General features: G+C 34.5%; 1 protein-coding gene across 1 annotated transcript in view; it reads right to left on the bottom strand.

Moving 5' to 3' along the window:
* Positions 1–5,536: 5,536 nt before the first annotated feature.
* TMEFF2 (transmembrane protein with EGF like and two follistatin like domains 2) overlaps positions 5,537–16,226 on the bottom strand; it is a 249,285-nt gene continuing 238,595 nt past the window's right edge. The window contains exons 8-10 of the mRNA XM_090282009.1: positions 11,359–11,482; positions 9,457–9,615; positions 5,537–5,876 (exon numbers count right to left, since the gene is read on the bottom strand). Coding sequence (XP_090138135.1) covers positions 5,780–5,876; positions 9,457–9,615; positions 11,359–11,482 — 380 coding nt within the window. The 3' untranslated portion in view covers positions 5,537–5,779. The remainder of the gene's footprint in view (positions 5,877–9,456; positions 9,616–11,358; positions 11,483–16,226) is intronic.

Raw genomic sequence — 16,226 nt, forward strand, 5'->3', positions numbered from 1 at the left:
GAAAGATAAAGATGCAAACATAATTTACAGAGCTTCAGATCAACTCTTAGAAGGGTTCACTGATTCCTAAGAGGGACTGAAACACGTTTGTATGTGTAGTTGGTTAAATTATGCTTAAATGACTGTGAAACTTTGTAGCTCATTCAATTCATTAACAATCATTTTATTGTCTTATAAAAACCTCAATATATATTCATAAACTTATTTCAAAGGCTATATACAAACACCATGGTATTTATCTCTTGGTGGTGAGATTATTTTTATATGTCCAGCATGTTTATATTTTCTAATTTTACTAGTTTAACAAGTGTTGTTTATGTAAAAATTCATTAATAATTTGCTCTGCGATGGTGACAATTTGGGACATCACTCTGCTTTGCTTTTATAGCCGGATTCATAAAAAGGCCTTTATTTCCAAGGCCTACCTACTTACGTCCATGGAGCAGAATAAAGCTGTGCTGTGGCAGAGAAGGACTGTAACAGAGGATGGAGGCTTCATGCAGTGAAGGAAAAAAGTGGTTGCGACCTTGAGAAACAGGGGAAGTCCAAAGAGGGGAGACATCCCCAAAGAGGAAAGGCATAGCGTTCCCTCCAAATACATCCTGCAGAATGGATTGACCTTGTGAGTTCTATGAACTGTTGACTTAGGAGATCACTGTGGCTAAGCCTCATGCAAAGGGAGTGTCTCTGATGGATCAGGCAGACTGGCTGGTTTAGCAATGACAATGAAATCAGTAGAGGTAGAAAACCAGGACTTGCGCCTGTCCCCTCTCCCCCATGACAGCTGATTTTGGACCTCTCACTCACTTTGAGTTAGGTTCATATGCTGAACTAAATTTGGTTTAGACAAATAAAGGAAAGTATTATCACTTTTTCACTTCTTACCTGATGCAAGAGAAATAATGCAAATTAATTAAAAAATTAAAAGTAAACAAAAAAAAATCTAAGCTAAAACAACTTAGTATTACTGGAGAAAGATATCAATCAAGGTCGCACTCCCCGAGTAGGTGTACCAGTAAAGTACATTTTGTCCAGAGGCTAGACAGAGACCTAAACATGACTGAGAAGGCTGCACCTTCCTGGTGTTGAATTCAAAGGGCCATACTTATTTGTATATTTATGTGTTGGTTATAAAAACCGATAGCATTCTTTTTAATGATTCTTCATTTTTTTATATAATATGGATACTCATACAAAGATATTAATTAGTTCAATGAAATGGTTTCTGTTATTGATTTCCAGATGATGCATTATACAAGTGAAATGTCTACTGCCATGGAGGAACAGTAGTCATTGGCGCAGGCGCCGAAAGACTTTGGAAGTGAGAAGTACCATCTGAAGATAAACATTAGTAGAGGATCTGATATGACTTTGAGATAATCTTTGTCATATTCCAAGAGTCTGCACTGACTTCTCCTCAAGGATTCATGAAAGTAAAGAATTTGGCCTTGCAAAGCTGCTGCAATATTGACTCACTCACTCATTCCTGTGCTTAGAAACATACGAGAGGTTCAGGGAATGTGCTTTATCACAGCACAACTTTAAAATGAAAGAATAGTCCTTTCTCTTTTTCAAATATGATACCAGTGGACCTATTTGAAAAAAAAAATTAGAGAAGCTGTATTGTTTTTTAACTCTATATTGCCTTCTTTTTCCAGAACCAGTTCTCATGTCTCTGAAGGTATGAGACATCCTTTTGAGTAAGTGTGATTAATGGTTCCTTCTAACTCTGACCATATGATTCCATTATGCTTTATTTAACTAATGAAATATAGCTTATTCTTCTTATTTACTTTTACAAAAATATATTATCTCCATAAAAATAATTTTCATACATTAAAAGTTTATTATGTGCATGCTATTGTTCTAAGGCCAAAATGGATTGTCTTGTTTATTTCTCATAATAGCCATTGTATGTAGGAATGACATTTCTCTCTCCACTTTAAATACAAGGCATAAAGAAATTGGGCAATCTGCTCAAAGTTGAATAGTTAGTAAAGTGAAGCCTAGACTAGGGCCCATTTCTCTTTTGTTTCAGAGGTCAAGTTTTAAAAACTACACTCTCCTTGGAGGGACCCAACCCCAGTAACCCCCCACCCTTGCCCCCAGTCACCCTGAATCACCTCATTGCATTTTTAATTATTTGAAGAGAATGTAACAATTTCCTAGTTTTGTTGTTATTGTTAATTGTTTAATTAATCCTCACTTCCACCTCCCCTGCCAGAATCTAAACCTAAGAGCAGAGACCTGTTATTCACTTCATTTCTATGTAACAGCACCCAGAACAGTGTCTGCGTGGTGTAGGCACCCAGTAAATGTTTGTTGAATACATGGAAACAACTGGCAAGTCCTGAATGTTCTGCCTTCTTGTTGGTGCCCGGCCAAGGGAAAGGTAGACTTGTATGGGAAATAAAGAAATAACACAGAAAGTGCCATAACAGAATTTGAAAGACTGGCAAGGGAGTCAGGGAGCTTCACTGATAGGCTGTATTTGCTCTAGGCATTGTGGGGAGAAGAAGGGCATGAAGAGAGCATGGGGAGTGGGTAAAATATCAGAAGCACATAGTCAGTTTGTGTGGAGAATGAAATCAACCTGTATACCTCACTGTGAAGAAGCACATCTACCCATCCTGGAGATTTCGGCAGGGAGTCCTCCTTCTCGTAGTCTTTGTTAAATTCTTTCTAATTTTTTATTTACCTCTCAGTGTTCCCCATGGGCTTTGAGATCTTTGATATAAGAGACCAAGATGATCTGATGATGAGTTCATTTCAGGCAGGGACTCTGGCTTATTTTTCTTTGTCGTCTCATAGATTAGCACGGTGCTAGTAATTAGTGGCCCTCAGTACATGTACAATGTACAATGAGTCAACGGATGAATAATTGAATGAATGAGTGAATGGCATCACTTAATGGCAGTTTATTTAGAAAGAGTTTTGAAATTCAGTTGTGGACAGCAAATATAGTGAATGTGGTCTTAGTTAACAATAATAAAAGATAGTGCATGGGTTTGAATATATTGAATCTTGGAATTAAAGAGATAGAAGTGATGAGAAAATTGAGACCGAGATGTGAAATGACTTGCTCATGGTTCCATGGCAAATTTGTGGCTCTTAGTTAAATATGCTTTCTATAAATTTGATTATATGCTGTGCTGGTCAGATCACAGCTGTGGTAAACTGTGCTAAACTCTACACTTAAAGAAATATATTGACAAAGTAGAGTTTTCCCAAGGAAGGATGATGCAGATGTTAAGGGTATGTGGTAACCATATCACATGAAGATCAAATGAGGACATTAAGGATGTTTCATCTGAAGAAGGAAATATACTTGCAAAGGGACTGTGGAATGAATGGAAAAGCATGGCATCTGCCCTAATATTTTAAAATACATAACTCATTATTTCTTTGCCACAGAAATAAAATAGAAGATATGGGTAGAAACTATAATGAAATAAAATTTAACTCAATATGAGAAAAATTGGTCTCAAAATTAGAATGGAATTCCAAACTCAGATGTGAGGGCGATCTGGCTGTGACATCTGTCACCTCATTGATCGGCAGGGTTGATTCGGCTGGTTAGGAGGGTGTCCCCTTCCTCTCTCACAGATCCTCTCAAGGCTGAGGGCTTGGTATAAGAGGACGACCTTCCCAACTAGAGGAGAGGACTGCGCTTCAGTCAGGGGTAAATTAGTAGCTGTGCTCCCCTTCTAGAACCTCCAAACAACCTCTCAAGGTCCAAATTATAAGAAATATGCAAATAGAGGCTAGATGATTGTCTGTCTGGACTAGATTGTGAGTTCCTTTATAACAGAGATCATGTTTCATTTGTATTTTCTTAGGACCTTGAATAGTGCCTGGTATATAGCATATCCTCCCTTAAGATGTGTTATTGCATCTTTTAAAAGGAATTCTTTCATGAAGTGAGTAAGCATGAAGGTAAACAGGTATGTATTATATTATTAACTCCAAGGACTTTTTCAACACTCAGGTTTATAATGCTTTGATAAAAATTCACACAAAGTTATGTATCAGTACTTAACAAAGCACTTCAATTCTGTACATACAAGTAAAAGTCAGTGAAATTGTTTCTTTTAAGCTTTATAAGCCCTGTGATGTTGCATTTTTTGCTTTTCTTTTAGGATGATTTGTTTGCCACAACTCCTGTCTTACAAAGGAGATAGGGCTTGTTACATTTCTGCACCTGTTACCCAAACCAAAATTCCATGCAGAAGTTTAAATGGAGTTTGTTTTGTACAAGAAGCATAGAACCAATTTATGGAAACACCTGATTGATGGTTATGCCAATAGATTCACAGTTTTCAAATTGATGACTAACCTAGGAAAACAGGTTTTTCACAGCATCCTGAATCCTATTTAGTTTGTCACCTTTCAATATTATGGCAAATATCTTAAATAACACTTAAGGGATCTTATTTTTCACTGAATATTTTATGTTCAGGATGTAATTTGATACTTGTTTTTTTGACATGAGTGTCATTCCTTTTAGTTCATACAAAGGTAATTTGAAGAAGACAAAGAAAACTTTATTTAGATTTACTATATTAGCCACAGAAAGCTATGAAGAACTAAATAATACAAAGGCAATTATTTGATTTGTTATTTTTATCTTTTTCCTTGAGAATTGTTAGTTAATTTTTTCCCGAAGCGGTCCTACCTATTTGTATGCTCAAAAATTCACCAACTTCCACTAAGCTCTTTCAGATGCTACAGAATTCATTTTTCCTTATCTCATCATATAAATATGCTTAAAACATATTTATTGTTTTATAAAATATTATTATCATAGTTCCATTTCAAATAATAGTGCTGCATTTATCATAAAGCTATTCATGAGATATTTGGTTGTGATTCAAACTTCATTTTAAAGAACTGTATGCTATAAATGTAGTACAGTGCTTCAAAGAATTCATGATTTTGGTGTTTCACATTTAATGATGTTGTTAAAATTTTCCCATAGTTGTTAATTCCACTCACCTAAATGGAACAGATTTTGTGCTCTGTGTATTTCTAATAGTTAACTTGTTCAGGACCCTTTGGATATATGCATTTAACTGGGAGATTCTAAGATGCTTTGTAAATAAAAAAACCAATATCTTTTTTCCCCTCTCTGTTACGAGTTATAAAACACGTTTCCTTCCCTTCTTCTTTGATTTAATTTATATGCCAGAGATTTTTCTGCTCTGGGGATGGGAATAGAGGACCAGGGAGAAAAGTTGATGAAATTGAAATGATTCAAAGATCTGAAATATTTTATCCTCACTTGATATAAAGTACATTATTTTTTCTCTTTTCCAATAACCATAATTTTCCTTGATCTTGGAATCACTCAAAACCTAGCCACTGAGTCCTGTATAAACTAATGCTCTGTCTCAATATGTGGAGAAAGATGAAATACTGGTACCTGTACAAATTGTATTAGCTTGATTATATGTATAGTTATGAGATACTGCAAATTTAAGAATGCCATTTTTTCTCATCACTGAGTATTTATTATATATAACAAATACATGGGAAAGAAAAAACTATATTGTGTGATATAAATAGTTTATTTACATTACAGAAAAACATCAAGACAATGTATACTATTTCAAATATATCCATACATAATCAAATATAGCTGTAGTACATGTTTTCATTGGTGTAGATTACCACAAATGCAAGGCAACATGTGTAGATCTCTTGTCTTATTCTTTTGTCTATAATACTGTATTGTGTAGTCCAAGCTTTCGGTAGTCCGGCCACTGTGAACATGCTCCCTTCAGATTAACCTCGTGGACGCTCTTGTTGTGTTGTCTGAACTGTAGTGCCCTGTATTTTGCTTCTGCCTGTGAATTCTGTTGCTCCTGGGGCATTTCCTAGAAGGTCGAAAAATTTAAAAATCTTAGTCCAATGCTATCACCTGAAGTTTGGTCCTACAGTCAGAGAAAAGTTATGGTTAAGCAAGTTATTAAAATAGTTCAGATAAAAGAATTTATCAGTAGTATAGCCAAGTCTCAGTTGTCTTCAAGTGTCTGTTGAGGAGAATTAAGAACAGAGGGGAAAGTTGAAGAGGAATACATTTACCTTGTTCGCAGCTGCTTACTCATTGCAGCACAAAGAATGAGCACAATGCAATCAAGCACATCGTGAGCCCATCTAATCTCACTTAAAGGTCTTCAACAATTTTATATTTTAAATTTCCCAAGGATGAATGTTACATTGACATTTCAATGCTACAACTTTAAAACCCATCAAACCAGAGAATTCGTTAACTGTTAATATTTGATATATAATGGAAAGACGTATTTTGTTTCAGCCTAATATTATTTTTTGCATTAATATTATAAGCTAAAGACATAAATTGGTACCAGTTATTTAGCTTCTATAAAAAACAAATATTCAGTCATATTATCTGAAAAGCTCTGATCTAGTATCTCTTGTAATAAAAGAATGCTTTGATGATGCAAGTAAGAACAACATGAAGTTCATAAAAATCCTATTAAAATAAGCTGTGGGGTATCAGAGAATATATAAATAAAATATATAGTATATATATATATATATGGGGTTTTTTGGTGAGGAGAGGGTAGTCTATCAAAATGAACATAAAGCTGGAAGTCACATTTTAGCAAGTGAAAGCTAGAGATAAAATGATTGAAAATACAGGAGACTAAGGAACAACACAGAACAAGGAACAGAGTAATAGTTATCAGGGGGGAGCGGGGAGGGAGAGAAGGGAGATAAGAAAAGGATTTAGTCAAAGAACGTGTATAAATGACTCATGGACGTGGACAATGGGGGGCGGATATGACTGTAGGAGAAGGGGTGGGCTGGGTGGGGGGGAGCAATGGGGGAAAATGGGACAACTGTAACTGAAAAATCAAAAAAATTTAAAAATTAAAAAGAAAAGATTGAAAATCCATCTTCTGAAGAGGACAACTCTTTATGTCTTTATGTTTTTGTTTTTGTTTTTTATAATACATGTTGTACTTAGGAAGAGGGCCTGTGCTTGACTAAAATAGTAAAAACAAAAGGAAGAAATTAGAAAAAAAAGTGGGACAAAGAGAAAAGGAAGAAAAAAGAAGTAGAAAAGAGGAGTGTCCAGGTGATGAAGAGATTAAAAAATTAAAAAGAATGAGAGGATCTCTGCTTGGTGCAATTTATAAAATATTTAGCAACTGGGTATTTTGGAATAGATCTTGATAGACATGTATATCTAGGTCACCAAGAAGGGAGGGTTTTGGTGGCAGGGAACGGCCAAGTTGGAAAGTCTGGTTTTTGAGTCTGGGAATCATGTAGTTTATTGATTAGTTTGACTCCTGGAAAGACTTTGGAAGACTTGGATGTCCTATGACAGATTTATACAATGCATCACAGTAATGCTAATTTAGTTCATGTGCTTTTTCTGTTTCTTAAAATTAAATAGAAGGTAGGTTTTGTTTGTTTTAACACGGATAATGATAATGACCATATGCCTTGAAAAAATGGCTTGCGCTAATCTGGAGCTCGGTTGAGGCTGCCTACACCATTGCAATATTCAACATTATGACCAGCCAAGGGTCAGTGTGGGCAGTGGTTGAGTGCGCAGCCTCTGACAGTGGGCAGTGCTCTATCCCTTACTGTTCAGCTGTATACAGTCAGCCATTTGTTACCTTCTCATACCTCAGAGTCCCTACCTTGAAAATGGGGATAATTGTACCTTCTTCATAATGGTATTAAACATATATGACTCTCTCTGTGTGGGTATACACATATGATATATACACACATGATATATAGACATATAATATATGTACACACAATTCCTGGTGAGGTTAGGACCCTACATATTCCATTTGTTTTTATTGTGTATGGGTATGGCACTGTGATTAGTCACAGACTTAAAACATCTGCTATTTAAAGTTTTGTATTTTTTGTCAGTACACTAAGTAGAAAATTCAAATGCTATAAGATTATATATGCTAAATATAAATTTTGTTTTTCACATCCTGATATTACTTAGATATTAGAAGACCCAAGACTCTCAGAGTAATATGGCACAGTTTCCTGTGTTTTAGATTCTTTTTTATCTTTTCTTTTATACTCAGTGTTTTTGGTTTCTTGAGTCATCTTTATGTTTCCCGGAATCTATTTTAATATAATCCACTGACTCACTTGGCATCTAAATGTGTGAGTCGAGTTGATGAACTCAACTTGGCTTAGAGCACTACAAAGCTGCAGTCAATGATCTTCCGTTCTTCCCTTAAGCCTTTAGGCTGGGTAAGAATTTCTGAACCATATTTTGTCTTTTTCAAGATCAAATGTCACACTTGTCCTCAAAGAAGATACTGTAATACAGAGACTGAGATGTATTGTTGCCTTTATTTTCTAAAGATGTGATACTTTTTAAATTTTATTTTCTTTTGAAAATAAGTTTTTGGGACCCATTCTGATTTACTGTAGAGCTGTGCAAATGAATTAAAGTCTAAATGCCTTGTGAATTTGGCAAAAACCTCAAAAACTCCCTTAGAACTTTTTTCTCAAGGGGAGTAAAAACAGATCAGAAAGAACTATTTTCAATGATATTTCTGCTTAGACAGGATATAAACAATATACATTTGGTTTAGAATCTAATTCTCGGTTACTATGAATTTACACGCTAACCAAGTGCTTGGCCTCCCTTCGTTACTCCAAGCCCAATGTCAGACATCACTAATTAATCATGGTTTTCTTCCCTGTTGAAATTGGATGAAATCTCTTTTTTATTCTCAACTGAGCTCTCTGGGAAACAACGGCCATTTAATTGTTCTGGAGATTTGAGATAAAACTTTGTTTTGATATTTGCTGCATGTTTCCATATATCAAAAGTTTACATGTAGTATGATGTAATTTTTCTCATAACTATTTTCTTTGAATTTTATGATTAAAAGTTCTTTTGTTAACTTAAGATAAAAATGTACTTTTGGTTTATATCAAATATGTTAAAAATGATTATATCTAAGTTACACTAGAAAATATAAGTGCCATAAATGAGAGATATAATTGAATACTTTTCTAGGCCTTGTTTAAAATCTATTTTAACCTCATTCAGCATACTGATCTGGATAAGTAAGGAAACACAAGTCGTTTAAATAAGTCTGTTAAAAGTTTAAATCAAGACTGACTTTTTATAGTTGAAAGAAAAGAGTATATTTAAACAAAGATTGGCATTACACATTTTTAGAGGGGAAAATACCTTTGCTTAGAAAGTAAATAATCTCATCATAATACAAAAATAAATATGTAGTACTGAAGCATGAAAATTAATGTCTTTCTATTTGGCTATTCAAATGCTGTTATGATGAAGAAATAGGACTCCAGAGAATGGATGGTTGCAGAGTCCATGAAGGGACTAGTAATGAGAGTGATCTGATTAAGACAAGGAGAAATAACACACCCCTTTATCTAGTTGGCCATTGCATGCAGTTAGTTACTGACCTTGTGATGCAGAGGACCACCACACAGATGACAGCGATCTGAATCGTTCCAATCACAGCTGCAATTAAGACGTACTGAAATCGTACAGGGCCGGGCACAACATACAGTACACTGTAGTCCTTTTTTTCACAGTGTTGTCCAGTATAACCAGCATCACACCTGGAGGAAATGATAATGTCTAGTTACCTGAAGCCTCTGGACTCATTTTCATTATTGGCCTATAAGCATTTATTTTTATTATGAAAGTAGGGCTTTTGCTTCCTTGCCTAAAAAAAAAATGCTACTTTGTAGGTATTAGTTCTCTGCTACTTATTTTCAAAAAGATCTCTTTGTGTTTTGGGTTTCAAAGATATGCAGTTTCTTTTTATACTTACAGTAAGAGAATTTGATAATTGTTCTTTCTATATTTATTTTTCAGGTGAGTTTTATGTTGTATTTGACTTGTTCTTCCATCAACCTAAGTCAATATGATTACCTGGAAAAAGGGTTCTTTCTGGTAACGGGTATAAAAAAATAAGGCTATTATTTATTTATTTATTTGTGCACACAGCACTCTCTTTGCTATTGTTAGCGTACATGCTGAAAAATGTCAGGGCCACAGGCACAATAAGAGTAATTTCTTTAATTTGCTGGTCATAAAGTTGTCTGCTTATGTTAGAGAGTTAAATTTCAGTAGAAAAACAAGTAATTATGATGTAGGCGATATAGTTTTGCAAACAAGCCCATGTGCTATTCATCTGAGAATGATGCTGCTTCTCACTCAGGTAGACAATCTACATATTAAAATTAGCATTTCACAATGAAACAAGAAAACAGCTCACATAAAAACAATACTGATGGGAATCACTCTGTCATTGACTTTGTATAACTATTCTAGTATATCTCTTTGAATTTCTCCTAACTGCATCCTGGGATCTTCCCTGTCTGCCTCAGAAGGGCTTAATAATGGCAACTCTGCTGAGGATGACAGGTCAGCAGAAGCAACCTCCCAGTTATGTTCATTCTGCCTGGCTTCACTGGAAGGCAGGTGCTAATGTATTCAGTGAAGGAAAACATGAAAGGAAGACAGTTCTTGAGAAGAGAGGGGTAGGGGAGGAGGGGAGGGGAAGAGAGAGAGGAGAAGAAGGACAGGGGAAGAGAAACTCCTTTCACTGTATAGCAATACACAACCTAGTTCATCATATGTCACTTGTATATTCCTTTAATAAAAATACATTTGTTTTTCCACTTTGACTTTAACATATTTGAAATAATTATGTTCTTTTCATAAATATTTAGCATATATTCACATACTAAATCCAGACAAGCAACTTCTTTGTTTCAACTGAGTTTGAATCTGTGGAGGTATAGGTTATTATCTCATTATACGGACAAAGTCTGTGGATAGCAGATCCACAGAAAAAGAATGTGTACTTAGCAAAATCAAGATTAGTGATATTTACTTTAAGGTCCAAAAGATTATGGAAAAGTTGACCTCCTAAAAGTAACCATGTCATCTTGTGTACAGCAAGGCTTCACCCATTCACTTGTTTGCGAAATATTTACAATGAAGCACCTGATATGTGCCAAGTGCTGTTCTATGTCCATGGGAAAGAGGGTGTAAAACAGAGGAGCTTGAGTCTTTATGGAGATTGTAATGGATAAAGCAGAATTTAAAATTCTACTAAAAGGATGTATATGATGATGTGTTACACAGTACGTGGGTGTGCCAGGCACATACATTTCATGGTTTTTTAGTGGGTTCTTGTATGTGTGAGTGCATGTGTGTAGAAAAGGCAGCTAAAAGTTCACTGCTGATCACCCATTTAGGCAGAATGGCATCCAATTCTCTGTAAACATTCAGCATCTAGTTGCTACATATCTACTTTATACATTTCAAAAGTTAAAGAGTGAAAACATTACCTGCAAGATGGCTCCTGCATATTGATAGAATGTTCACACTTGCCGTGCATGCAGAAGCCATTGTAATGTTCTGGGCAAGGTATGTGGTGTTCTCTGGCACTTTCTTCTAGTTTGTTAGCATTCTCTGTGAATACAGATAAAAGCAAGCACCCGTGTAAATATTTCCTTAGCCCTCCAAGATCAACCAGTACCTTAAAAAGAAAAGTTACAGTAAGTAAAAATATTGAAAAGGGCAGGAACTAAAAGGCCATGCTTCAAAAGAAAGAGGGAGAATTGAAGGACAGACGCCTTTACAATTGTGTTTAGAGATGGGACTGCAAAATTACCCAGTGCTTTTCATGCTAATATGCGATTTCCTACATCTTTAATAGCCAGTAATGTGTCTATGTGTTGTCAGATTGCCTTAATTTTTCTTGTGTAGAGATTGTACATTGATCATAAAATAATTCAAGAAGAAATATCCTATTTTTTGAATATCAAAGCCTAGCATAAGGTCCCTAAAGAAAATTGCTGCAATACCTTGATACTTTCTCAATGTGGGAGCTTAAAAGTTAAGATATGGCTTTGTTCCATTGTTAAATGTTTTCCAAAACCAAATGCAAATTTCAAGAAATGTATTCTTTTAGGCTTTTTTCATCTACTGTGAATGTGAATTTTATTAGCACCCTTGCATTTTTTTTTGCCAAAATAAAGCTATTGAAAGAGCAAATTTATTTCAGAATTATGTACATATGAACACAGTACATAATGAATGCTATAAGTTATTGTAATGTTTAATATTTGGCCCATGTTAACAAAGTTATGTGAAATTAAACTTAACGATAAAGAAAAAACTTGTTTTTTAAATGAACTCTTTCTTCTGTCATTAACAAGTTTTGTTTTCTCTCATTTCTATAGATACATTAAAATATTTTCTTTATTTAGTCCCAATACTTTTGCTTCATATTTGTAATGCCAGCTCTAAGTAGTCTTTTGATTCTTTATATGTTCATTTTATAATATAAAGTTTTGCTTATTTGAGTCTTTTCTATAATCTGGGACCTGATATACTTTAAAATTCTTGCCCAAACACATAAGCAATATAACATTCTTGACATCAGTCTAAAGATATTCTTTAACACCACAGTAATTGGTCAGCAGTAATGAAAGATTAAGAATGAATTATTATTCTCATGAAACAGATTATTTCTTACTATCTTCACATAGGGGTATAATTTTTTATTATAGTGTTTCCCTTATTGTTTTTACTGACAGTCATGGATGATGAGAGTAATCATCAGGAGAAAAAAAGCATACCTTTAGTATTAGTGAATCAGGCAAATGTATTATTTATATTTAAGCACAGCTGTAAAATATCTATGTATTTTGAGATCTAGGTGTCATCTGCAAAGCATTAAAGTTTGGAATAAACTGTTAAACATATTAAGTGCCTTCTTGTGTTGGAATTTTTACATACATTGATATGATGGGTAGTATTTCAAATTATATAGATTAATAAAGGATATTCAATAAGCACGCTGGAAAGACTGGAGATGGCATTTAAATTACTCATTTGTTCTATATCTGTGACTCCACCTATATAGGTGATCTTTTGTTTGCATTATAATGATAGTTGCCATCAAACTGAATAAAACACTTCCATGAAAAGACTTAATATATACAGAATTTTCTTTTTTGGTTTCTTCATTTCTTCCAAACTATTTGGAAATTTTGTGTCATGGCGTTTTAGGTAACAAATTGCACCTACAGTAAGCAAACACCAAAACTGAAATGGATTAGTGTTGAGTGAAATATCCAATGTGGGGATATGTGACCAAACTAGAGACAGAGCAACCATGGCATTTAGATGCACTGTGGGCATGCTTGTGGTCATTCCCGAACTCATGGAGGAGACTGGGCTCACTCCGTGCCACTGTCAGGGCGCTACAAGCTAAGTGGTCAAACCACGCACCTGATGTTTAAAGGTGACCTTTGCAGTGGGGGTTGCTGGCCCTACTGCTGATGTAATGAACCAGCACTGATTTTCACTCTTAGTTCTGGATCGTTTCCCCATAAAAAACTATTACACACTTCTATTTAGTGCTTGTTAGTAACCCCTCAGTGTTTCTGCACACCTGTACGCAGAAGAACTTTCTGTGACTTCCCTATGTTTTAGTTATATACTGTAATTTCAGTCACAGTACTTTTTATTAGGGCCATTTTTCTTTTTGTCAGTTGCAAAAGAAGATCAAGACTTTTCTTTACTCAGAATCCTTTTTTAGATTACTTTATTTTTAACTTTCTCCCTCATCCAATACTGTTTGTTTTATATTTGTACCATATTCATGATTATAAACTGAAGACCAAGGGCAAAATAAGAGCTTGTTTGAGTGAACCTGTTGCCTTAATGTGGTAAATGCTGGATATTTTTTTATAAAGTTCATTACTCAGGGTGATCACCTGGGAAAGGGAAGAATTTCCATCATAAAATATGATAATTAGTTTATACCATTCCTTATGAGCTTGGAGTGCTCTATGTGTGGGTTACTGTCAAATAAGGAAGTAGAGAGATTGAAAATAAATGAGTAGAAGAAATGATCCCTGGGCAAGAAAATGAGGAATCATCAATATATGTCAACAAATTTATAGTCAATCCAACCAAATATACAGTTGATTGAAAACCTGAATATATAACACTTCTAGTAATGCATTAGACATATTTTAGAAATAAAATTTAAGTATATTAAGAAAAGTAGAGACACAGAAATCCAATATTCCAACCAAATATGTTCATGGACCCTAGTATTTGTAATCTTGATGTTTATGCTTAGGTATTCAAGCAATAATAATAGCATTTAAAGATTAAAAATTACATAAATGATATCTTGGAAAACCTGTATGATATCTGTCCTCCATTGAAAAAGAGTTCATGTAAGGGTCATGCTCTTCTAAGAGAGATAGAGATAATGGTAGAAACTCTTCCTGTTTTTCTTTAAAATCATTGACTAGCTTTCTATTTAAATGTTCACAAATGGTTTGTTCTAAAAGATATCCAGACTGTTTTAAGAAACAACTTCTGGTATAATCTGGGTTCCTCAGCAGAGCTGATAGGGTTGTGTGCCTATTGCTAGTCAATACTCCAGTCAATAATGAAAGAAGCTGGGTGCTCTAAAACAGCTATACATATTGTTTTTATCCTGGTGCTTATAGAGAAAGAGGCAGGGGAGCCAGAGACAGAGGGAATGGCAAATGTCATTACCATGGCCTTATCTTACCACAAGTCAAGTAATGTAAGTGTGTAGAAAGGGGCAGAGCCAGGCACAGAATTTTAGAGACTACATCAATACAGCCAAGGGCAGGCTGTGTGTGTAGGTGTGTATGGTTACTGTTATCCTCCACCCAAAAGCTGGAGATAAGGTATTCAGAGAACCTATTAAAGCAACCCATTATAGATCAAAGTACAACTATGACAGTGTGAAATTGGATGAAACCTATCCATAGATATGAAGAAAGAACAATTCCCTTCAGACAAGGGTTACAGCCACGCAAAAGAAGCTTCTGAAAGTCCAGTCAACTTATATATTCAAGCATTCTCAGGGTGCACTGAGAAGCCAACTTGAACTAGTAATCTGAATCTCAATTGCAGAGATGGATGCACTAGACTATCAGTGTCTGATGCTATTAAACCACTTATTTTGTTCTCATCCTCTGCTCTCTAAACTGTCTTTAAATAAGTTGATTTCTATGTAGCCTACAAATTAGGAATGGCTTTTATAGTACCATCTGAATATCTTGTCAGTTTGACAGTTATATATTTTGCTTGAATGAATTTAGTCCTGAATTTTTGTGCATTTTTTGGATACGAGTCAGCTTCTTCAGCCTACTCAGTTCTGAGCTTTTGTAAAATCAAATTTCTACACCTATAGCCTAGAGGACTGGGCAGTTTGGAAGGCCTTTTGAGGATTGTTTAGATGATGTTTCTCTGGATATATCTCCACTTTGCTTTTTTCCAGCCTCTCTTTGAATATATACAAATGTTGTAGACCACTGATTCTGCAGTAGGTGTCTGATCCTGTGTAAGAATTAGAGTAAGTTGGAAAGATCCTGAGATAGAGGTAACATTAAGGGTTTAGTGATGTTTTAGGGAAGTAGAATTCTACTGCACATTTTTAAGCAACTAGAGTTATTCAATAGGAGAATGAGTTGATAGTGAAGTAGTGGGTTTCTGGTGGAGTTGAAAAGGAACTCTGTTGCTATTTCTCAGGGATGTTATATAGTGTTAGTGTGTGATGGATTATATTATTTCAGAACTCTAAGTTTTTTGAACTCTAAAAGTAATCTTTATTTCTACTATTAATACTTATAATAAGTTACTAATAAATATTTACTAATGTTTATAATAAAATATTATTTTTTATATTCTTGGAAAAAAGTGGGGAAATGAGTATGTTATTTAGACAGAGTAAACAAAAGAAATCACTTTGCCTTAATTCTGAAAACATTTTATTTTTTCAAAGGGTGTAAATATCTTAAATACTGATTATAATTCAGACATTCTTGCATAAAGTGATTTTTATTATGTATTCTCTTCCTTGTGAGGAACAACATGGTATGGATCTAAATTCAATTTTTAACATCATGCTTTAACATCGTATATTATCTTAACAAGCCTATGCACATGAGTAGTACAGTTTGGTTTATTATCTTTCCAACTATCTTTTCCTGTGGGCACACAAAATGTGCCACAATTTTCCAGAAAACCAAAAATTTAAATTTGAATATTTGTATATATACCAAAAATTTAAATTTGAATATTTGTATATAATACCATTATTTTCATGTTTAATAACACTGCAAGAAAACTAAAATATTTGTATAAGTGGGGATCC

The sequence above is a fragment of the Furipterus horrens genome, unplaced genomic scaffold (assembly GCF_987537825.1).
Source record: "Furipterus horrens unplaced genomic scaffold, mFurHor1.1.pri manual_scaffold_1, whole genome shotgun sequence".
NCBI classification, from domain to species: domain Eukaryota; kingdom Metazoa; phylum Chordata; class Mammalia; order Chiroptera; family Furipteridae; genus Furipterus; species Furipterus horrens.